The following is a 25364-nucleotide window of genomic DNA, read 5'->3' as shown; positions in this document are numbered from 1 at the left end:
TGACAATAAGATACGACCATGATGGAGCTTTGTGGGTAACTCGATCTTTCCAACACCTTCATCTAATTGCTTTACCATACAGATTAGTCTATGAAATACTATCAGTTCTTAAAGTTGTGGAATAGTATTTATGAATTCATTTGCTATAGTCAAAGGTCTAGACTTTTACTTCTTTGCTGCTAATCCTTTCACCAGCCTCTTTTAGAATTAGCTTGAATGTGTCTCTGTCAGTGGCAGATTTTGAATGAGATGCATTGAATGAATTTACATGCAGCTGAACAAACTGTGGGGTGACCTCACCGCAGCCTTCCAGTACCTAAAGGGAGCCTACAGACAGGAGGGGAGTCAACTATTTACAAGGGTAGATAATGGCAGGACAAGGGGGAATGGTTTTAAGTTGAAGGAGGGAAGATTTAGGTTGGATATCAGTGGGAGGTTCTTTACCAAGAGAGTAGTGAGGTGCTGTAACAGGCTGCCCAGAGAGGCTGTGGATGCCCCATCCCTGGAGGTGCTCAAGGCCAGGTTGGATGGTAGTCTTGGCAGTCTGGTATAGTATTAGATGTGGAGGTTGGCCGACCTACCTGTGGCAGGAGGAGCTGGAGCTTGATGGTACTTGAGGTCCCTTCCGACCCAAGCCATTCTATGATTCTATGAACATATTTCAAATAACACCAATATCCCCCAAATTCAATCTCTTTCATTTGACCCATTTCCTCTGATCTACAATTGGAGGCTGGTATGATATCCCCCACTGTTGTGATCACTGTCAAATTTTCCAGGAATGTTTCCAGGAACCCTTTCCACCACCAAAACATCCTGAAGAGTTTCACAAATGGCATGTGTGTGCCACAAAAACACCAGCAAGTAGAAATGTTCCCTGTGGAATAAACCCCTGCTTTAACAGCAAATCTCTCAGAATGCCCACAAAATACAGACAGGCTCCCTAGTTGCTACACCTCAAGCTGGGTAAGTTAAAACAAAGGTGCAATAAGAAAATCAGCCTGTAAGTAGCAATCATAAGACGGCAGTATTGCAGGGTAGTAGCAAGTCTCTTTGGAGACAGTGAGGAATGGCAAAGAGGCGCTTCACAACCACCAAGCAGCAGCAGTGCATGCCTCCTCCACTTGTCTGTTCCTGTGCCTTCATAATAGCAAAATAATGCAGGGTTTGAAGACTTAGAAGTTTACATTTCTTGTAGGAGCAATAAAAAACACTGCTAAAACAGTTTCTTAGAAGAAAACCTATTGTAAAATTCAAATGGTACTAAACACCTGTTACTGAGGATGACCACAGAGGTTTGCATTCACACACTGAATATAAAATATTAGGTTTTGCAAGACCAATTCTATTCTCTTCTAGGTTAGATAAACATACATTCAGCATCCAATGTGCTACTCAACTTAGAAGTCTTTATAACAACAAGTACTGCACTCACTCCTCAGCTGTTGGCTTCCTTTCAGCAAATTTTGTCAAAAGCTTTAAAAAGCACAACATATATACTTGTGTATTTAAATATACCTGAATCACTTGCTGACCCATGATCATTAATCACAGTTGGGAGTCCTGGAATGGGCTGAGTAGTAAGGTACCACACGGCATGCAGAACATCAGTTGCGTGGATTCGATTGTGATCTGTGATACAAAACAAGTGACTTTGCCATTAAACATGAATATTTCCGACAGAGGGAAATCAGCACCATCTAGTGGGTACTGCATGGCAGTCAGCTGAGCCAGAGACAAATCCAGTGTTATCACATGAAAAACAGCTGTATTTTGTAAATGCTCAGCCTTTCTTTTACCATACATGAAGCAAATTCAAATCTAAGTTTTCATATCAGTCCAGAAAGAGAAAAATAGCAACAGAGCAGTTGTATTTGTACCGTAGGAAACTATGCAAAGAAAGTATTAAACATTGTGTCTCCTAACTCTATTCCTTTACTCCAGAGGCTGCCTTTTACTAGTTAAATGCCACTGAGTTGAATATTCATTGTTAATCTCTGATTCTAATCAAATCAGTTGAAAATGGTTATCCTCTTCAATAGCCAGATTTCAACCAACTTGCTAATGGTAGCTCCACAAAATCAAGCTCAGGATATGTGCATATTGCACAGTTATATCAGGTTGTTTCTGTGGTTTTGTGACCAAAGCTTAAGAGTTCAGGCCTCAGCTCCTGTAATCTGACTTGCTACAAGTTCTCTCTGCAGAAATGAGAGACAAGTCATGTCAAGGCTTTTCCCACAAATCCTTCACAGCCAGATAAACAATCCTACAATCAACACAAGTAATTGTACACTAGTTCACTGCAGAGCATCACTTAAATATACACTGGCAAGAGCAAACCTGATGCTCGAAGAGGAGCAATACTGCTGCACCACAACCATAGCTTACATCTGGGGTAGAATCATCCAAAGACAAGTATTTCAACTTGTGATTTAGGCTAATTTGGGGCAGCATAGCGATAACACTCACAGAAATCTGCTTCTCTGAATTATGATCTGTGGTTATGCTACTTCTGTTGGACTTCTGGAAAAGTCCATCCCAGGGAGCAAAGCAGAAATATATGGGATTCCACTGGAAGGCCACCCCCATCCCTATAGCTCAGAGGAGCTGGCTATATCTCTACGCAGTTGTTCACTTTAGAGGGAGACGCCTTGATAACGCTAATCAGCCATATGTGTCTCATAATCAAACTAAATGCTGGAACAGTCTTCATGGGAACAGAATTATATTACAGTAAGAAGGTAATAATCAAGAGTTGGTATAGCACTGGAGATGCCATATATCTATCATTAGGAAGAACTACCAACACAAGTTCAGAACTCCTTTCAATGAAGCAGTAAGTAAAGTTGATTGCATTAATTAGAGGTGGAAAAAAACTCTGTACTCTGTGGGAGTAGAAGATGGTAGCATGACATATAAGCAGCCTGATTTTATATCTGTGACACCCCCATCTCAAGCATATGGGAAGCACAGAAAGACTTCACCTTCTTTGTGTATGCCTAAAGTCAGCCTAAAATTCTACCTGCCAAGGGCAGATGGATGTAACACACAAACGTTTACTATATTTACAGTTTGCAGTCACTTTGTCTGCTCATTAAAAGTGAGCATAATGTCATTGCCACTTGACCCTAGTATTTACCCCTCACTCTCCTCTCTTGCCCTCCTGTGACCCTCCCCTTTAAATATTTGTTAGTGATCATTAGCTACAATTCTTTAATTATGTATTTTTAAACAATAAAAGAGTAAGCAGTGTAGGAATGGATCTATTTTGGAAATAAAAAAAAGAAAATAAAGAAGAGATCTCCTTCCTGTCTTTCTTGAAGTACTAATTTCCTCATGAAGAACTGAGTTCTGGACAGGGCTCTAAAGCTTTTCAATGGGATAAAAGCTGGATGAACATCTTGGGAAACGTGTGCTAATTTAATCCAACTGGAATAGTCATCATCTTTCAGTTCAGCAACCAGACAAAAATATTGGTTCAGTCAAAGCAAGTTGATTTGTTTTCTACTCCTTCAGAGAAGTGAAAAATTGAAAGATAAATCAGTTATGTATTAAACAAAATATTCCACTTGGCTATAAAATGGAACACACGTAAGAAAAGCCACAGTAACGGAGGGCTAGATCCACAAAAATTCCTGGGCTCCTACAAGTAGAGGAGTGTTGAAAACAAAGAGGAAAGACTGCCAGACATTCATATACAGCTATAATATGCTGTTTATAATCCCTCTCAGATTCAAACACACGGAAAGACTTGAAATTTGTTCTCCTGCTTTCCCAGCAGAGTCCAAACAGCTGGCTGGAGGGCATTCTGAGGTAGCTTGCTTTCAGTTCCTCACAGTCTAGCTGTTCCTATTTGTATTTAATATTTTAAGAGTGAGATTATCTGACTTATTATAGCAATACTTCAGATATTTTTTTTTCTGGGAGGTGGGAGTAAACAGGGTGTCCTGTATTTCTCAGCACAGAGTTTATTTGCCAGCTAGCAGAGGGGTAACTCCCTCTCTTCTCCAGAGAAAAGAACAGTCCTTCGCAGTTGAAGTGGTTTGTTAAGTTTGATTTGAATTAGTGAATACTTAGGGGATGGCTGAAAGCAGGTTTTTCAGTAAATAAATGATTCGCACTGAAAAATATCAGCCTAGCTGTAGTTATGGAAGAGCAGGAGGCACCCAACTGCTTTGTCTATCTTTTCTGCTTTACAAAGCATGTCTGTTTTGGTAACAGTGCTATTTCTGTGTAAAAAATACAAATCTCTCACAAGGGGGGAATGTTTCAATGAACTCCAGCTAGGACAGGAGTATGCTTGCATCATCAGAAAACATGTCATCAGGAAACTGTTCTTTGTACATATGGTAGTTCCATGTGGTTGCAGGCTTGCAAAAAAAAATTCCCATGAATTATTATTAAACAATGTGAAACAGCAAATGCAGTGAAAGGGGATGAGTGAGGCTATGGAGTAAAACCAGCCTCTGACTAAAGAGCTGCCCATTTGTCAGTGATGCAGCAGAAGTCAGAAAAAATATTCCTTTCTTAGTAATCAAGAAAGCATGAATGATTTCATGCATGCAGTACGGTCATCTATTGCTACCGACCCTTTTCTGTTATTTGAGTTAGACAATGCACAACTGACTTCTGAAACAATATGCAGTGGTACCTGTAATATAAGAGTGGAGAATGTATGGTCTCAGTCAACATATATGAAGTTTTAATGAAAAAGGGCATCTTAGTTAAAAAAAAGAAGCACCTGGTGTAATAAGAGAATAAAAGCTTCAATAAAGTGTATGGAAAATACCCAGTGCTTTAAAGAAGCACTATTATCAGCTGGGAATGTTTACTTACAAGGTATCTCTCGGTATCCACATTCCAAGGCATGGAAGTAGTTCATAAATTCCCTCACTGGAATTTTAAAGGTTTCGAACAACCCCATGTCTTCAAAAAGCCTGTATGATACCTGAAAACAAAACAAAAAAACAGCATTCTGCTAAGTCACCTGGAAAGAATTTAAAAATTACATATAAAAATCATTCTGTCAAATCATCCCACAAAAATCTGCTTTCTTGGTAGTATTTTCTCAAGCACATCATCCGATCCAGCCACAGCAGCAGCTACTTGCATTTCCGAAGTGATGTGGTTACACAAACAGACAACATACCAAACTGTTCTCCTCATTCCTTCAATACATCCTTCTAGATGTTCTTCTCTTCCTTTCAGGCACATAGATGTCCCACATTCTGCAAGCACCTCAGAAGCATACACGCAGGTAGACAGCCAGAGCTCCTTAGTGTCTTAGGGAAAATTTCCTCACAAACTCCTTCAAGAAGCATTCGTGAGTCAATTCATTTCCCAGAAAATGGGGGAGTAAGTGAAGGAATGAGAAAAAGGACAGAACGATTCGGATCCTCAGCATTACCTCCTTCCTTTAATTCCCATTTTGGTAATAAAATGGGAAAAATGACTTTAGGATTTCAGAGGCAGCAAGCAGCTTAGAGTCACTGTAGACATTCAAGAGAAGATAGATCAAAAAGGAGAATGTGCTGGCTGAGTGAGGGGGGTGTTTGGAAAGAGACAAGAGTTCAGAGATGCAGACAGGAGCAGTTACAAAATGGAAATGATGCACAATAAGCTTGAACACACAAAATAATGATACATTTTAAAATTACTGTATCACTTCTTCACTTCTTTCTCAGATCAGGCCCTGAAGGCTTCTTTATTTATTTACTGCTGTTGGCAAAATATTGTCCTTTTAATGCCATTTATCAGGTAACTGTCTAGAGCTAAACAATTTAAGACACATTTGAAAGCATGAGTGCTAGACTGATAAGAAATTATTACCAATCTTGCTCTGTGCTTCACACCCTAACGTAAACCAAATGGCTATCCGCAGCTATTTTCTACTGTAAACTTTGAGCAGTGCCTTCCAAAAGTTTAAGGAATGGATCTTCCCCCTCTACTCTGTGCTGGTGAGGCCACATCTGGAATACTGTACCCAGTTCTGCGCTCCTCAGTTCAGAAAATAAGGATCTCCTAGAAAAAATCCTGCAAAGGTCTACAAGGATGATTAAGGGCCTGCAGCATCTCCCAAGTGAGAAAAGGGGAAGAGACCCAGGACGCTTCAATCTGGAGAAGAGAGGGCTGAGAGAGGATCTCATCACTGTTTCTAAATATCTGAAATGCAGGAGTCAAGTTGATGGGGACAGACCTTTTGGATGTGAGCAACAATGGCACAAAGGGGCAATGGGCACACACCGGAACACAGAAAGTTCCAGACAAACACAAGGAAGAACTTCTTCATTTTGAGGGGGACAGCACTGGAACAGGCTGCCCATAGAGGCTGTGATGTCTCCCCCTCTGGAGATATTCAAGACCCACCAGCACACTATCCTGTGTGACCTGCAGTAGGGAACATACTTTAGCAGGAGGCTGGACTTGATGATGTCTAGAGGTCCCTTCCAACCCATACGATTCTGTGATTTCCAATGTTCTGTATTTTAAATGGATTCAGTCTACAAAGGAGGGAGACAGCCCAGGTGAAAACCAGTAATGTCATTTCACAAAAGGAAAATAAAATGTATGGTTGAGGAAGGCAAAACTGGGATCCTGCTCTCCTGAGGCTGAACAAAGAGACTGTCTTTATGCATAATTTGGATTAGAAGGTACAAACAATACTGCTTATCTATCTGGAATGGTGGTTGAAGTAAATTAGTCTAAATTCAGTCTTTCGCATACACAGAGATTATGTATTTCACACAACAGTCCTAGATCTCTGAATGATGAGCTCCATATTTCCAGCTAAATGCCTCTGTCCTCAAAGAGAAAGCATAAAGAAATATTAACCTACAAGAACAAACCTTACAGGGCTACACTACCAACACTGATCAGGCATCTTAAGTACAACATGCAATAAAAGCATGTTTTTCTATCCCTTTGGATTTTCTGGGGAAAACTGGGCAGCTGGTGAGAAAAGAAGCTGGCTGAGATGGATATGAATAATAGCTCTTCTCCATGACTTAGAATGAAATGGTATTATTTTCTCTGGTCATCAGAGAAACAGCCACGCAAGATGTTTAATCATTCAGCCTCACAGCTGTGGTGCAGTCCCCACATTCTAGGACAAGCCTTGAGGAAGCTGTGACAGTGTCCAGCCACTTGGTGCTGCCTGCTCTCATGGCCTCCTCCCTCCTGCCTCTATCTTCTGTTTGTCTCTGCTACAGCTGCTAATGCCTGGGTGAATCATTTATAACACGGCAACCCCTCATGCTGCTGCCTGAACAGGAACAAGTGATTTTCCCTTGTGATTTCTAATGGAAGTTTTTTTATAAGTGGAGATCGTCATTCACACGTACCTCCTCTCCCAGAATCTATGGGGCACACACTGAAGTCTCAGAGAACTAGTACAAGGTTTAAGTTAGCATTTCCCTACTCCCTCATATAATTTTTGCAGTTTCTCTCTTCAGAAGTTATGCACGATCATGAGATAGCCAAATATTCCTCTTGGCACCATCTAGAGACCAACCTATGTGCACTGCAATGATAGCACTCCATCTCAATGCTGCTGATGTACAAAAATTGCAGGAGTACCACCTATGTTCTGTATTTCTCGGGGGCTTGCAATAAAAGCTGGAGAGAGAGCTTGACTTCAGCCTATCCTTTAACACATTCTTTATTTGCTTTATGGCCTGTTGTGAAGCATCAGCTCAGTTGGAAGCTTTGCTGTTCCTTTCTGAAATGAGAATGGTATGCAAATTCTTCCCTATCCCCTATGATGCATATTGGCTAGTGTCACATTTAGGGTGCTTTCCACTGTATTTTGCATAGATGCCTCTATGGCCACTGACTGGTTCAGGGTCTTTTTATATGCCTAAATAAATTTAACATTACTAAAAGGAGAAACAGACATCTTGAGCAGCTTTAAAGATGCTATGCCAGCATTTGCTTTCTAAACCGAATGCCTCCCTCGAGGCACATGTCAACTCCACTTTATTCCATCTCATAAATTTAACCTAGCAAGACAAACATAGTTAATTCAACTTGTTAATTTACTTATTTTTTAATGGATGAGTCCACTTAATGGCAAAAAGCAGAGAATAAATCATTAGGGCTTTTGTTTTCCTTTGTTGACCCTATCCCAGCATTTTGAAATCATACGAGAAAAAGACAATATGTTTTATCTGCAGAAAACAGATTACTTATTTTGGATCTCTTACTTCTGAAAATAATTTTGTTCAGAACATCTTAGTAGGCGGGGGAAAAAGCTATAGGAATTATCTTTATTTTAAGAACAAGGTTGAACTTGCTACATTTTGCTCAAAGAAGGTGAGAGTTATTGTGAACAGCTGCTACAGAGGATGGTGAAGTTTCACTAATATTACTTATTTAAGCTTCACTATAATATTTCACAGGCCTCATTTTGTGATGCTGCAACAGTGAGAATGTGCACAGAATAATGTGCTCAGGAAGCAAATGTTGAGAAACATAGTATGACACTAGAAATGTTCTACCTTTCCTTATGTATCACTTATGAGTCTGTAAAACCCTCAGCTGCTAAACAAAACCATGATGAAAAACTTGTAGAAGAGAGTGTTAATCACATGCCTACTGTGTATTACAAGGTTGTCTGAATAAACGGTGAATAAATACCAATACCCATATCCAGCCACAGTTTGCCTGTTTCTCCAAAGCTAGCCTAGAGATGGCAGACACATATGGTTACTTGCTAACTACAAAATGATTAAAGGCAGACCATGCTCTCAGATCTGATTGACTAGCCACTGTGTTTGAGTGTGGGTATTAATTTTCCCACATACCAATAAACATAAATACTTCTTTCCAGTGTTAATCACTGCATAATACCTTGTAAAGTGATACTATATCAATCTCCTCTGTTGTTGTTGTTTTGTTTTTTTTTTTTTCCTCACAATCCTAAATATAATTACTTGATTTTCCATTTAATAAACTTTAATACCTCCAGAAGAGAAACAATGTCTGATTTGTCAGTATGCTAGGAAAAGGGGAACTACAAGGCAGAGCTCAGCCAAGAAGGTGATTATGGAACTGATATCAGGGCTGTGTCAGTACCTGCATTCAACATATAGAAAGGAATGAAAAATCAACAGCTGAAAAGAAAGAGCAGAAGGCTCTCACATCCCCATTCATAGAAAATTAGTCTTTACAGAATAACAATCTCAATTTACTATCAAAATGCTCATTCTTTAAAGGTGAGGAAAGACTATCTTCTTTCCACTTCTTGAAACCTTACTTTCTTGAACTGCCTGACCTAAAACTCCAATTTAAAAAATAATTTCCTGCATTACACCGAGTATTTTACTGTTTAGCACTCCCACAGTGGACCCCATGAGAAATCCTTTCACAAAATACTTGGTAAGGGATGAAAGCAGATCCTGCAGATAGGAAAGGATATTTGAAAGGGTTTATGCAAATTCTTTTGTGGACAGAAGCAGGCAAAATAGGTATCTATCTTTTTTTCTTTCACGTTGTTAAATTACAAGAGATGAGAATTTAAAAGTAAGGAATTTATTGACAAGGAGTTCATGTTGTCAGCTCTGATTTACATGTCAGGGATCATCATTTATTGGATAACCAGCTTATGGGTCTTAGCACTATTTCAGATAGATCGTATCTTAAAAAATAGCCAGTCATCACAGATGAGCTGTCATTCTTACCTGACTGAGAATCCGACCACATTTCTTTCCAATTTTTTCCACCAAATCAAAGATTGGGAAGTTCCAGCTGTTGAGCTGCTCCATTAGAGGATCCAAGTTGTCCATAACCAGAGGCTCAGGAGCAAGAACAGGCTTGTCCTGTGCCAGAAATTAGAATAAAATTAATATCAGTTCTGTGGAGCAACTCATGTAAAAGATTTATGTTCTGAAAAACTAAGGTCATGTTAGAATCATTTCTAAGCCAATGGTGTTTTATTCAGCTCAGCAGAGCTGTCCTCATTTCTACCAGCCCTGCAGCCAGACATTCCTTTATAATTTGTTTCGCTCATATTAATAGGAAATTCTGCATTATGAAAAATCAGTCTCTGAACTTATCCATGACATTCATTCATTCATTCATTCATGGGAATCATTCATCATTTCCAAGTGAGCCTTCTTCATTGTAAAATTTGTTGCAGTACAGAGAGGAAAATGTTCAGTTTCTCCTTCTGCATCAGGATACATCCGTTACAGTCTATCCTGGTTAATGGAGCATGTTGTGAGGGAAGACTTGTCAAATCAAGACCTACCGCCTTTCCAGGCCTGCAAACAAAAGATGGGGTGTTCCCCTGCTATCACATTTCTCCTGAACTCTTCTTTGTATTTTTTTACTTCTATGAAACTGTAAATGAGTAAATATCTCAGAAAAAATGCTTCTTTTCAGCATGTCCAACTCCAGTTCAACAGATTAGAATAATTTTTTCAAGAGCTCAAGCCAACTTAAATTTGTTAATCCAGTTGTACAGCAGACTGTAAAAAATAACTGAACTTAACCTCTGAATCAAATTCACAGCTGAATACAGAAGTTGTGAGAAGATCAACACTTGTCAGTGTCCTTATATTCAGGACATATGATGATGATAATATCATGCAGTAACCTCAGGAAAGTGTTTACTTATTTTAAACTAATGCTTGCTATATATTAGTCGAGATTGCAAGGCCATTGAGAAGCTAAAGTGGCTGAGCAGGAAGACAGTACATCATGCTGGTAGTCTGAGATGATCATTTCTTTTCCTTCCAATCTATTCCCTTTAAAGGCAACACTAACACAAAAGCCAAACTTTTCACAAGTGCCAAATGACAGATCCATCAGCTTATACTAATTCATCAAAATATATGGTTAGCATCTTAGAAGTTGCCAGTGCTTAGAAGTTACTAAAAGGTATGAGCCTGATGATTTTTTATATGTTTTTTTGCTTAAAACCATGAACTTAATCTTTAGATTGTCCAAGAGGGTTGTCTATTTTTTTTCTTTCTTTCTTCTTTTTTTGAGATTCTGCATGCATTCAGTCTGTGTTGACAACAAAATTTAAACAAGCTACCTCAGGTGGTATCAAAGGATGCAGAATGATGGTCTCAGGTGCATATGTCCTACAGACAGATCCCTTCCGTGCCTTTTCTTTGGAGCAATCTGTCTCATCATCATTTTGTACAATATCACTGCTGTCACTGTTGTTGGTCTCATAGTCAGAAGTGGCTTGCGCAGGATCATCTAGAAAACAAGTAACGAAGCTGGTTGTATGAACAGCAAGGGCTGCAAGAACGTCATCCTGTGACCTTCTGAATATTAACAACAGGATCTCTGACTCATAATACATATGTGCTGCTTGGCTGGGTCTAAAGTTGAACAAGCTGTCCAAAGGTATTAAGCATATATCCTGCAGAGTGTAAAAAATTGGAACAGAGACTGAAAACCAGGAAAAATGTTGATGGCCATTATTTGTGCTGGCGAGGTTAGATTAAACTATATGGGAAACAATGTTTATTTTTGCAATGTATCTGTATTCTTCATGAGACTTTTCCAGATGTTGAAAGGAAAGAAGTCTCAAAGGCAGTTTGTATGGTTTCACCTTCATATGTTTTCTTTCTGTGAGACTGAGGCATACCTGCCCTTTCAGTGAATTACTATTACATTTTAAAGGATGAGGAGCATTTGTTCAACAAATAATTACCTGTTCTATTTAGGGTGTGGGTGGTACCATCGCTTCTATCTAGTGTACCATCACCAGCTTCTATTTGGTTATAGGGTCTGCCGCAGCTGAAACAACATCAAGAAACATACACAGTATAAATACCATGCACATTGGATAGTCTTATGCAAAAAGAATTCCTGCTGGCAGCATATGACTATGTCATATACTGCAAACTATAGCATTGACTGTTTTCTAAAGAGAAAATTACAAGAGTGAGCTGAAATATTATTGGAAGACAGAGATGGAAAAGGACAGGTTTATACCCTATATTGTCTGATCAATGCAATGAATTTGTGTTAAACTAAATGACACCTTCTTTTAATTTTCTAAATTTATCAGTATAAAACACAAAACAAACAAAACCTCTATTTGTACCACAGCTGCACTACGAGCATGGATTAAAGAAAACAGTGAAAATTTGCCAGAGTGCCATACAATGCTATATAATGCAATTTCAACATCACTATTTTGTGGCTTTCTTGCTTAAAACTTGAATACGTTTCTCTGTAATAATGCAAAAAGTTGTTTTGCCATTACTGCAGTGACAACAAAACAACTACAGCAGAATGAAGGGGGAGTTTGGGATAGAACACAAGGTGACTGATTTGGCATTCAGACATTTAGCAGAAAATCAAATGCAACAGAGTTTGCTTCATCACTGCCAGAACAGACACTGTGGGAAGGACTGCAATAGTAAGACTTTTCCAAATGCCTGGCTCTTTATTTCCACTAAAATGCTTTACTCCTTCTATGTGATTCCCTTTAAGCAGGAATACAGTGTTATCTGGAACATCTCAGGTAACAATGTTCCAATATCAGTGTATCTCAGACCTGATGGAAGACTGTTTAGAAGCATTATAACAAATCTTCCTGTGAATAACTGACATTTTAACATCTTTCTCTGGTTGGACTTCATATTTTGTGGCACAAATAGTCTTTGCAAAGAGAAAATTAAAAAAAGGGTTTAAATTGGTCAAACTTTGGACAAGAAGCTTTACATCATTGTAAGTGCACCATACAAAAACGGCTGAAACCCTATTAGTCAGAGTCATCAAAAACATATTCTGGAATTTGGTATGCCCTGCAATCATGAATATCTGAAAGAATTTAAAATAAAACTACAAATCCATATATTATGATATGCACGGCATAATTTCCACAAGGTCAATGAAAACAAGCCAAAATGTACATAAGAGGAACAGAGCCTTTGACTGTGTCATAAGGCTTCTGTGTTAATATGAGTGCACCTCTTTACCTTCAGGTGACGCACAAATTCACACTTTTTAGTATGTGTGACCCAAATAAAACACTAAGAACCAATCCCCTTTATTTGTAGGGATTATAATGTAGTTCTTAATCACAGGTTTGTTAACATTATTTCACTGGATACCTGCCTTACCCACTACACAAAATTAAGAGACACAAATTAAATGTTATTTTAACAGCACTGCCTAGTACACACTCATGTTTAATAATACCTTCACACTCGGTTGTCCTGTCATATTTCACTTTGTGTGAAAGCAAAACTGCTGTCTTGATGCCATTGCCTGGATGGATCTGATTTAAAACACAGAATCCATTGAGAGTTTATTACCTCTATTGTTGTTGTTTGGGAAGGGAGCTGGTTTGTTGGTTACAGTGGTTTCCTGAGTTGCTACTATTCTGTGGCAAGGCAAGTTTTTTTCAGTAACTATAGAGCAACATGTACCACAAATACAGCAATCTACATTGCTCAAACATGGTGCCTGCTGGCTAGCCAATACTCACAAACAACTTACTACTATATTAAAAGTAACAACTAATAGATAAGATCATCCTGAAATTGTACTGGAGCCAGCTTCTAAATACCAGTGTTTACAGCTATTCTGAGCTGGACATATACTGAAAGCTCCAGTAGCCTAATTTGACAAATCTAATAATTAGATGCATTAAAGTGTGAAATTAAACAGTTACTGTAACTCATGGCAGTAAGAGGAACTCGGCAGCAGCTGAAAAAAAATCCCAGTGCCACACAGACTGACTCTACTTCAGGAAAGACGAGTTCCACTCCTTCTGAGCCAGCCCTCAAAACTCCTTACTCTTCAGGCACTGCTGGAACACTTCTATCAGACACTAAGCAGAGGCTTATAGGCCAGAAGATTTTAAACCCTAGAAGTTATGTATTTTTGTATCTAACCTCAGGTGCCTGTTTTGAAAGACTTGGCCTATGATCTCAAAGTGACTGCTCATGTTGGCGGCATGGCGTGAGAAACTCAAGCTGTTAACACAAAATCCAACTTTCAGGTCTGAACGCTGCTGATGAAGCATTTGCTCGTGAAGCAGACATGTAAAAGCTGTAAATGCAGCTAACAGTCTTGCACTATAAAATCACTTTGTAGCAGCAACCTAACAATTATATACTGAGAATTGCTTAAATGTGGTAAAATATCAATATTGGAGCAGAGTACAAGAACTTGTACATGTGTGAAGTTTGTGAGGACAATGTGAAATGATCCAACATATGTCAAACTACTATCTTACCTGCTGCAAATAACAGAGGGGCTGATGTTAGGTTCTGACAGACTAGGTGCGCTCTGAGTAGCAGTTAAGACTTTGTGTGGCTTTAAACCTTGCTTGGTGTCAGTATCTGTAGAGTCTGGAAATGACACAGAAGATGTTTTTCCGGTAGGACTTGTAGCAGGCGTCCCTTGAAGAGGTGAATGGCATGGCGAGGTGAGTGGTGAAATATTTGGTGGGATACCTGGCAAGAGGAGAGTCTTGTCAATTAACAGTAAATGGTTGTTGGAGTTCTCTGGGTGCACAGATAGTCCTCTCTTAACACACAGGCAGAAGTATAGCTTCCAAAATGAAAAACAGAGAGAAAACTTTTCTCTACTCTGAGCCAATCTCATGGCCGTGACAGAATGATGAAGCTTCATTACTATCAGCTGCTTCCACCTGCTGAAGATCTTGCTCAAAGCATGGAATGTATTCTCCCTGTTGAGTAGGATGCATTAACTAGAAGGCATGAAATGAAAAGCATGCATTGGAGACATCAGTATTGGTATCAGTATCTTCCAGTGTCAGAGGCACCAAACTCCAACAAGCCAGTTCTAAGACTTATCTACAGATTCTCCTTGCTGTACTGTCTTCATCTGTACAAAAGGGACAAGAACGGCTGACTCACATTCCCAGCAAATTTGGATTTCTACACATGAAATTATTAGCAATATATAAAAATAATACTAATAAAGCAATTCTTTGTAATTATACATTATGTTAATATAAAATATTGAACTTATGGTGCCATTTCTGCATTTCTTCCTGATTCTAGCTTTTATTTGATGCAGTCTGAACTTATTTTCAATTATGTCTTCCTCACAATGGGAAACTTATATCCATTACCTGTACCACAAGGTATTTTACTTCTGAGCCACAATCTAGTAATATTCACATGTGCAAATATTAGCATGACATTGTTCTTCCTTTCCTCAATTCTATCTGCGCACGACTCCCAAGATGAAATGCATCAGTGAACCCAGTGTGTGATATAAAGTGTTGCTGTTTCTTCAAATCTCCCTTACATTTTCTAGTCTCAGGCAAAAAGGTTCCATTATAATAAAGCACGGGAGTGCAAACAGTATCTCTTTTTAATGGAAATGCATTTAAACAGGCATACCTCCTGAGCTTGGCTATAAAGTCTATAGGAACTCAGTCCCAGCTCATTTACCAGGTTCATCTCAGAGCTGAATGATGTAAAGAGCTCTAACTGGTTATATGCTTGAATTGTGTAAGCTATCTAAATGCATTCCAGATACAATTAACTTAGAATGAGCCCATATGTTGACCAAAGTTTATGAAATACTAATCCTGCGGGATAAATGTCTTTAGTTCCAATGCTTTTTCCTGATAGCTTACTGTGATGTGAGGTTAAAATATGATTACTGTTGCACATCCATGAGTAATAAATAAACTTCGACAGTTGCTATACCGCAATTTTGAGATATTCAACATCACTTAAGTTTTAGATTATGGAATTTCCTTGGAAAACATGATTCATGCTGCTGTCTTAATTCAGTGATTTCCACTCAGATAATACACTAGTTTTGAGATCAGAAAGCTACAGCCTATGGAGCAGTTAAAAAGTCATCAGATGGCCACGACGTGGAAATTCAATTAAAGAAATGCTCTGTTCTACAGATACTAATCCAATGAGAAATCTGCTTTCTATCCAACAAAAATATGTTTTAAAAATATTTCTAAGTCTTCTAGTTGAACAAGGGATTGAGTTGGATTATTAACTATCTTTGAGGTAGAAGCTATCAGGTAATTTTTATGATTGCCACAGAATGCAACAGAATGCAACACAGAATGCAACAACTTAAAGCAAGTTTCAGAATTCATACAATGACTTTCACGGCAACATTTCTAATCAATGCTGGCTTTCTTTTGCTAGTCCAGACTTCTATTTTTTGAACATTTTCCTACTAGGGTAGGTTAAAAAAAACCCCAAAAACTAAAACCAAGAACAAACAGAAAAATGTAAACTATTTGATATAATCTGACATATAAGCATTTATTGCCAGAAGTGAAAGCATGTTTTGCTACCAGAAGGAGTTTTAACAAAGAGAAAATGACTGACACAAACTTTTTTTTTTTTTTAAGTGTATCCATCTGCAGAAATTTTTAACATTCAGGGTTGAAAAAATAAAACAGTAACTTTGATGCAACGTGAAATTATACTTGAGAGCTTTGCCAAAACAAATACAGCTAGCAGTACTTCAAAATGCTATGCTTCCAAGCATAATTTAAGACACATTTTGTAAATTAATAGGGTTACAAATTTATCTAGAGCAACTCCGAGCAAGAATTGTTACGCATTGCCAATGGAGCCAATATACAAAAGACTAATTGGTAATAATTACTGCAAATTGAAACAATTCGTTATTCAGAACACAAAAGCAAATCATAATTAAAAATCCATCATTTTAAACAGTTTAAAGCATCAAAGTATCGATCTTGAGCGTCAAAAATTGCTTGTGATGGAACAGAGCTCTCCTTTACCAGTAGGGAGCTCATGTCTTTGGGCAATCAGATTACTACTAATGCTTTCTGGAAGCAGAACGCATGAATGTAAAAGTGAATGATAGGAGTGCTAGGTCTTGTTTTCTCAGTACAAAATATTAACTATGCATTTTCAAGTTAATGTGCTCATCTCTGAAAATCTTAAGTCTAAATTGGATTTGTTACGTTCCACAGTAAACCCCTGGACCCTTGGTGCTACATCTCCATTATATTTAAATGTTTCTAATTTGCTGGTTTGCTATTCTTGTAAGACAATATTCTGTTAGTGAATCTTCATTATGGTGTAACAAGTCTTCTGTACAAAAGGAGATTAAATAGACTTCCCAGTTTGAAAAAGAGATGTGATGTGACAGAGCTAGATATGCAGAATAATTGCACAGCTATATATTCAAACTCTAAGTTTGGATTCCTTGACTTTTTTAATGCCGAGCCTCAGGCATCTATCAATATCCACCTGGTGTCTGGCTGGACAGTACCTCTAAACAACATTATCTTAACATTACTCCATGTTTGGGAAAACAAACAAACAAACAAACATGGGGAGATTAAAAAAAAAAAAAAAAAAAAAAAAAAAAAGCATTGTGATCAACTGTAATTTAAAATATGGGTAAATGTTATCTCCCATTTGTACAGGGAAGAGGACCACACTACTGTGGATTAAGACTGCTTCCTATCTGTTAAACTGCACATTCCATGATCAGTTAAGAAGTCGTCTATGCTAAATCAGTCTCAGTTGTTACAAAAATCATTTCTTTAAAGGTCCCATGTGCCAAGTAAAGAACAACAATAAAAACAACATATTCTTCTTCTCTAAACATCAGTAAGAGCTACAAGGACTTTCTCGACAAAGAACATAGACAGACCTCTGAGAGAGAAATCTTTTTTGTCTTGGATATGGCTGCAGTAAGAAGGGTCAGCTGCTGCCTGTAACTCCAAATGGCATTATGCAGATCTTGTTTCAGAAAATCTCAGTCAGGCAATTTACAGAAACATTTAATTGAACAAATGTTACAGAAAACACACTCTTCTCAGCCCCACTGTAGTCAAGTGAATTTCATCGATCAAAACACACTTCAGTATAGCAGTTGCTTTATCATGTCATGACTAGCCTCTATAAATTATAAAGTCAAAACATTTACAATGGCATCATTGTGAGTTTTAGTTTCTTAAGCCACTGCTTTTTTAAAATAAAGTAAATGAATATATTCATATTGATGGAAAAATAACAAAATATACAGATTGGGCAGAGAATAAAAGCAGCTGCATGTTCTAGTCACTGAGTTCTCAGGAAGAAGTTGATTGAGTTCAACAAGACCATGGGTAACCACTCACCTTGGCGGCCCTGCCTTTTGGCATTCAGGTGGTTGGTAGGAGACATGGCATAAGACGTAGAGAAGGACCTGCTCTTTGTGATTGTCATCAGAAGGGAGCTGTTCCAAGAATCAGTGCTGTGAAGTGAGAGAGCAAACAAGCCTTTTTCAACACAGTATAACCTACGAGGAAAATCTGAAGATAACAGAAGACAGAGCAAGAACTTTTTGGTACTGAGATGGCACAAAATCTCTGATGAGGAAAACAACACCTGTCTGCTAGCTGGATTACTATTTGTGACAAATACTGTATTTAGCAAACATATCTTCAACGAAGGTACTCCTGGACATACTTCAGTGCTCATTCCCATTCACTTTACTCACACAAAGATGTCTTTAGTATATTGTTCTGACAGTTAAAAAGAGGCTTCAAAATTGGCCTGAAATATATTAAATTCATATGGTCTTTTAGCGTCACTTTACAACAAACAGAAGTGTCAGAAATTCTCAGTGTAAATGAAATATCAGTCTCCTTGATATCTCTGCTGTAATTGTGAAGACAGATACCCATTAACACTTTGGGCAATAGAACAGACTTCAGGAGACCAGAAGAGGCTTAGCAGAGCACTGCCTCACTGCTGCTGTTGGTGTGCCTCTTCTCTGGGTGGAGCACTTTGTGCTCTGGGTAACTAGTGCTGCATCTCAGAAGTAAATCCTACTGACAGATCCAGAGAACACTGATTACTGATCCAAGTAAAAAGATGTGTATTTTGCAGGGTGTGGTAAAGCAACAACGTTTGTCACCTACACAAGAAAGGGGACACTTTTTTTCCTGAAGGGCATTCATCAAAAGTCAGCTTCTTGCAGTGATGCAGCACTGGCTTTTATTACTAAGACAAAGACTTCTCTGAACAGATCCACTAGGTCTCTCAGTCTTCACAATTCTCAAAGCCTCATGTTCACATTCTTCCCACACCAAGTGATGAAAAGACATACAAGGCAGAAGACTGGCTTTTAAAGCAGCTTAGTCTCAGCCAAACTTGTGGAAAAGAAAAAAAAGAAGCATAAATGTGTCTTAATTCCAATAACACTTTACTTCGATGGACAAGCAAGCGCTGCCTTGTCAATAACATTTGCCAGTTGTCTTAATTGGTTCAAATTTCTGCAATATGTAATGATGCAGAAAGAAAGAAACAAGCTCATTTATTTATTTATTTGCTTTGTTATGGAGTGGTGGAGGGTTGTCAGTTGGCAGAAAGAATGTAAAACACTGGTCCACCATAAAGAAAAACAAAAAAAGGCAAAGAAGTAAACCATCACAACTCTTATTATTTGACTTCTTAAGGAAGATTCACTGGATAGCAATATGACTGAGAGCAGGAATAGGGAAGATGTTTTTCCCCAAATCATTTAAAGCTAAAAGAGGACTATGAATTCACTGTTTTTGTGACAAAGGGATCTAGGAATATGACTCCTAATCTTAAACAGATATTTAAGGGGGATTTTTGCAAATCTGTGACTATGGAAATCTAGTGCATAGGGAACAAGTTGAAGAGTTTCTTATTGCAGAAACAACCACAGACCAACTGCACTGTCACTCCTTCTCTTCTCCAATTCATGAAACAATCCCTTTTTTATGATCTTTGGCATGCTTGCTTTTGGTAAAGGGGAAGTGGCAGATAATCAGGATTTTCTTTTTCCCCTTCAGTTCAAAATTGTTTTCCTTGAAAGTAAATCTGTACTGCTCTGCCAACATTTTTAAAGCTAGACTTACTTATGGCCTTCATTTTTCCCCCTTCTGGAATACACATTCTTTCTCCTACTGTAAAAGAAGAACTGCAAACAGTAGGCTAGGAGGCTTGACGGAGCTATAATTACACAATTGGCGACATTAAATGCAGGAAGAATTGATATCCTGCTCAGTTGGCTCATCAAGCACAGTTATATAACAACTGTAGAAAAGGACCAACAATAATATTTAATTGCTGTCCTTCTCCCTCTTATTCCCATCTTAGGATGCTTAAATAGTGTGTGAGAATTTGGGATCAACAGTATAAATCAAATGCACCCTGCAAACCACAGACTGATGACTGGAATAATATTTCCATTTGATTACAGCTTCTTTGTATTTACTTTTACTGAGATACATGGGACTCCTTATAAAGGGAAGTTTGGCTAACCATGTATTTTTGTTGCACCAGACATTCAGTGTACTCTGCAAGCTGCCTTGAGTACCTAGGCTCCCTGTATGATAGAAAGGCTGATAAAAGCAGTGCTCTGGGGCTATATTCAACCAAACTATCCATCTGTGGATGTTGGGCCTTCTCAGGTCCTGTCTTCTCTGTTACTGCCAACAAATTTTGAAATGCAGAAGAAACACTCAATTTTTATGAAACCTCTGCTTTGCAAGAATAAACAGTTTGTTTTTTGTAGTCGTTTTTCATTTTGCTTCCTGGTAATAGTAATAGTTACAGCGTGACCTGACTAAAATTGGGAATGACGCTTCCTTGGTAACCTGACTTACTGCGATATGTAGAAGCTGTTCTAACACAGTTTGGAGTTATAACTTTTAAATGATGGACATCATCACACTGAACCAAAGAAATGTCATCAAAGATGGGCATAAAAGAGAGATGAAGTAGTATGTAACCTGGATGAAGACGATTCGTGAGGTTTGATGCTGGCACTGCGATCTCTTCTCACTGGGGCTGGCTCCAGTGTGGGTAAACCTGTGGCTGATGTTGTTGTGGTCCAAGTGGAGGACACTCGTCTCAGCAGTCCTGGAGGTAAACTTCTCCGTAAGCGCTAGAGAAAAATCAGTTGCTTAGAGTATATACAGGCTTCTGAAAACTTTAAACATGCAGAAGAAAAACATTTTATGGCATTTAATTCTACCTGGCAGTACCTGGTAAAGCACTTTTGTTCTGAATTTGTACATATAATATGGTGCCTGTCTTCTACTGAACTCAGCAAGGTCTGTCTCTCTCGGTGCTTGGAGGGTATAGGATTTCCTCCCTATTCAAGTTTAAGGGAAGCTATACATTCACAGCCCCACAGCCATAAGTGTTCAGCACTTGGGAGTTCAGTGGAGACAGACAACATCAATGGTGTTCTTTGGAAATGTTAATCTTATACAATAAGGCCAAAGGCACTTAAACAAGTCATCAGGTCTATAAAAATGAGTGAGGGATTGGGGAACTTGCCATAAAACAACAGGCTGAGAGAGCCATGATTGTTCAGTCTGGAGAAGTCTCAAAGGGAGATCCTATCAATGTGAATAAATACATGAATGCAAGAAGAGGGAGGATGATGGATCAGCTCTTTGAAGTGGCACCCAGTGACAAGAGACAGTGGGCACAAATGGAAATACACAAAATTTCATTCAAATGTAAAACAGACAAAGAAACAAACAAATAAATAAATACAGTGTGGGTGATCAAATACTGGAAATTGTTCCCAGAGGAGTTGTAGAGTCTGCAATTATGGAGATCTAAAACACTCAACTGGAAAATGCTTCTGAAAAGCTTCATGAGAGCATCATCCTTTACATAAGATTTTTCTTGACCACCCTGCATTTGTCTTTCACCTGACTCCTCTCTAATATGACATGATTCATGGTCACTGATAATAAGAGATGACAACAGAGACCCTCTGCAGTGGGTACTACCACTATCTATTGTAAGATGTTTCTCTTATAGTTATACTGTAGTTTTTATAGTTAAGAACTAAAATAAACATGTTGCTGTGATGAAGAACTTTGACTTTGCCAGAGGGTTGAGAAAGTTAAGATGGAAGATATTCTTAGGTCTGAAGCTCAAGCACACACACAAATATGTTAAGCATGTTAACTTCTTACCCCAAATACTCTGTGTCAGATGCTTAAGGTAAAGACTCTAAATCTATATTTAGACACATAAATAAATGACTGCAAACTATTAGTTTTATGAACCATGATTCATTCAGGTCAGTGATTTCTTCAGTCAAATTACTCCTCTGTAACATTAACTTATTTCTTCATCCTTCATTTCTCTGCTCCACACTAGGTACTATGCAACTACAAACGGACATCTGTTCACTGTGTCTGCTCATGTGATGGCAGTGTTCTTCCACGTAATCTTTCCTCTAAGAGTCTAGAGTACAGTCACTGCACAGACATGCACTAAACTCAACTAGAACACGTGCTTCAAGACCTGCAAACACCCATTCCATATATGCAGCTGTTACACTGGCAAGCAGGGTAATAATTATCATAATACTAAAATAAATTAAAAAGAATCAAAAGTGTTGCAGTTCAGATGCCAGAAAATTCTAGAATGAATGCTGGCTGTGTCATTTCAGCTGTTAAAAGTTAAAAGCATTCACTAGGCAATATACTCTGACTATATTTAATTTTACAAGTGAGATTGCACGGCAAAAGTATTTTGGTTTGGCTTTGAAAGTGAAATGCAGTCTTTGCAGGACAGTTAATCAGCACTGAGCATACAATTCATAGTACTTCAAAGCTGATCTGTTTTTTCTAGCTGCTAACTTCCTAAACATCGACAGTTAACAGTGATTACATCCCTGTTGAACTCCCAAGCATTCATAAAGCCATCTGTCAAGGCAGTAATATATTTTTCTGGTCGCCCCACATGCAGTGTCAAAAATCTTTGTAGTGGGAGGGTAAACTCCTTGTGAGAACTAATGAGTCAGACTTGTGAGTCTGGTTGTTGGAAGGCTTTTGCTTGCCCTACTCCTGATCATTTCTTCTCTCTTAAGATCCATCATGGAAACATGTGAATCTACGTGAAATTTTTGTGTCAAAAATCATCTTCTAAAGATGCCTGAACAAAGGTTTAGCTGGCCACGTGTTGTAGAATATGCAGGGATTGTTTTACTGTGAAATAAGCAGTCTATTTAATTTTCTTTTTATAAAAAACTATGATTAATACATAAAATGGCAATCTGAATCAAACAAGGAAAAAGCTCAGTGAGATTTCCCACTAGCATAATGCTGTTCCTTAGGGGAGAGCCAAGTCATAAGATGACAGATGGAGTTACTGTCCAGTACTCACCTTGGGAATAGCCAGTTTTTCTCCTTTCTCTGGACATTCCTCTGAGTCAGAGCATGTGTAATTCTCACTGAAGGAGACCAAAGGGTTCACCCTTGGCTTGTGGATGGCCTGGAAGGTTAACTGTGTATTAAGCAGGTTGCTCACTGTTCTCAGCGAAGTACATACGTTGGGAGGCAGTGAAGGATCTGCCAGAAGGTCTGTAATGAGCCCATGTGCTTCTCCCATGACTGCAATATCCACTGTGATACTGGTACCAGAGGACTGAAGAAGACAAGAAATAAGAAGTAAAGGTAAGAGAGCAGAAGTTTGCAACCTCTTGGAGCAGTATCTGAGGCAATGGTGAACTTTCTCAGCAACGTCTATTAAAGCAGTTATCAACAGAATGGAAAAATAATAACATGAAATAATTATTTAAATAAGGAGAATCATGCTGAGTAGATTGAGCATCATGCATCAGAGTATGCAAAGAGTCCAGAAACTCGTTATATCTAATTTCTTGGCTTTTGGCATCTGAAGTTGACTTAATCCATTTGAATGAATTGCTCAGGCTTCCCTAAAGAGACACATTCAATGGCTTAGGGGTTATTTGGTCAAATAAATTTCATTGCATAACTTAGGATGGGAAGAGTCCCTCTTGCATGATGCCTTTCTTCTGTCCACAGAGGGATCTGGGACAACTAATTTTTGTTCAGTACTTATGCTTAGATGAATGGAATGAATCCCAGGTATATATTGAGATTTTTAAAATATTGCCATGATGTTAAAATACAGCATTCTGGTGCAGTGGTAACAACTTTCAACTTTAAGCAATACTGCAGTTAAAACAAAAGCAAAATAGAGAAAAAAAAAAGCACAAAATGTGTCATATCTGTGAAATGACAACTATACGATACAATTGCAAAAGACTGAAGATCTTTGAAGTGTGCTGAGAGAGAGACTGGATGTGTGTAGAAGCAGCAGGCACATCTGTCAGTGCTGAACTTTGAATACAGAAGTGACATTTCAGCCACAATAGGTGGTGTTCTATCAGTTGTCATAAACTCTAAGTGGAGTCACTGATTCAAGACACTCCCAAGACTGAACATCTACTGAAATATAAACTCAATCTTATTATTTATTTATTTGTGTGTATATTTTAATGAAATCTGAATTCCAAATGAGGAAGTAATATCTGTGAAAAGAGCATATGGGTTTCCTGGAGTGTCAGGTATGTAGCATGGAGAACTGGGCAGACTGCTTAGCAGGAGGGCCAGGAATGACTCACCACTGACATCATTTATACTTCAAAATATACCAAAAGACAGCAAAACAGAACTTGACGCAGCTTCTTGCTCACAAAGGGCCTTACACGTACCTGAAGAAAGTGCTATTTTAGCTAAGCAGAGCTCAGCATCTCCTTTCTGCTTTCCCATTTGCATAGTGAGGCTATCAGGTCCCAGCAATAGCTGTTTTACTCCACTGCTCCTCTCCTCACACCCTACTACTTGCTCAAGCAAAGCCAAGCCACAGGATCAGAAGATGGCACTCCATGCTCATCACACTGTCATGCAACTAGAAGATCAGCCTCTTTTCCCAATACTTGTGGTTTATTTCATCTGGTATCACGACAAAGAAAGCATTTGATACACTGCATGTTATTTCATCTTAATTAAAAAAAAAAAAATTAATTGCTCAAGTTAATTTAGTGGTTGTCTTCATTGCTTAACCTCTCAGTGTTCCACAGTGATGATTCTGGCCAATGCTAAAGAAAATTCTTAAATTAAAAGACAAGGCTTTGGATAGGAGGAATTAATTATCTATCTTTGCCTCTGCCATGGAAAACAGACCAAAGGGGAGTGAGGGAGAATATCTAATTCAGAGCACGATAGAAGTCTCATACTTTCGGCAAAACTGCATAATCTACAGTTGGAAATTCTATTAAGCCTGGAGCCTGGAGTTGTTGCCTGCCGATTAGAGACAGAAATTAATACTTCAACAAAGTAAACAAGTCTGACTCAGCAGGCCATAGGCAGGCGCCCAGATTTTGTGCAGCAGTACTAATATTTTGCAAAGCAGCCAGCATTGTTCTCAGTGATTAGCACCAAGCGGGGTGAGGGAGAGCTCTTCTCAATAGCGTATTTCTGCCATACGGCCTCTGACATGCATGGAGGCTGTGAATCTGTGGCCTACCATGTTCCTGCCTGACTGTAGGGCTGAACTTCACAGAGTTTTATGACAGGCTGGTCCCTCAAACAGGAACGCAGCACT

The 25364-nt window shown here is 38.6% G+C and overlaps 1 protein-coding gene across 3 annotated transcripts in view; it reads right to left on the bottom strand.

Moving 5' to 3' along the window:
- PDE3A (phosphodiesterase 3A) overlaps positions 1–25364 on the bottom strand; it is a 231962-nt gene that overhangs the window by 11323 nt on the left and 195275 nt on the right. For all 3 annotated transcript variants that reach the window (XM_072361486.1, XM_072361485.1, XM_072361487.1), the window contains 9 exons: positions 23118–23378; positions 20714–20868; positions 18086–18201; positions 14210–14429; positions 11669–11754; positions 11039–11208; positions 9678–9815; positions 4837–4948; positions 1519–1632 (listed from right to left, as the gene is read on the bottom strand). In XM_072361486.1, coding sequence (XP_072217587.1) covers positions 1519–1632; positions 4837–4948; positions 9678–9815; positions 11039–11208; positions 11669–11754; positions 14210–14429; positions 18086–18201; positions 20714–20868; positions 23118–23378 — 1372 coding nt within the window. The remainder of the gene's footprint in view (positions 1–1518; positions 1633–4836; positions 4949–9677; positions 9816–11038; positions 11209–11668; positions 11755–14209; positions 14430–18085; positions 18202–20713; positions 20869–23117; positions 23379–25364) is intronic.

Source organism: Excalfactoria chinensis, chromosome 1 (assembly GCF_039878825.1).
Source record: "Excalfactoria chinensis isolate bCotChi1 chromosome 1, bCotChi1.hap2, whole genome shotgun sequence".
In the NCBI taxonomy this organism is placed as follows: Eukaryota; Metazoa; Chordata; class Aves; order Galliformes; family Phasianidae; genus Excalfactoria; species Excalfactoria chinensis.
This window is presented reverse-complemented; position numbering and strand designations above follow the sequence as displayed.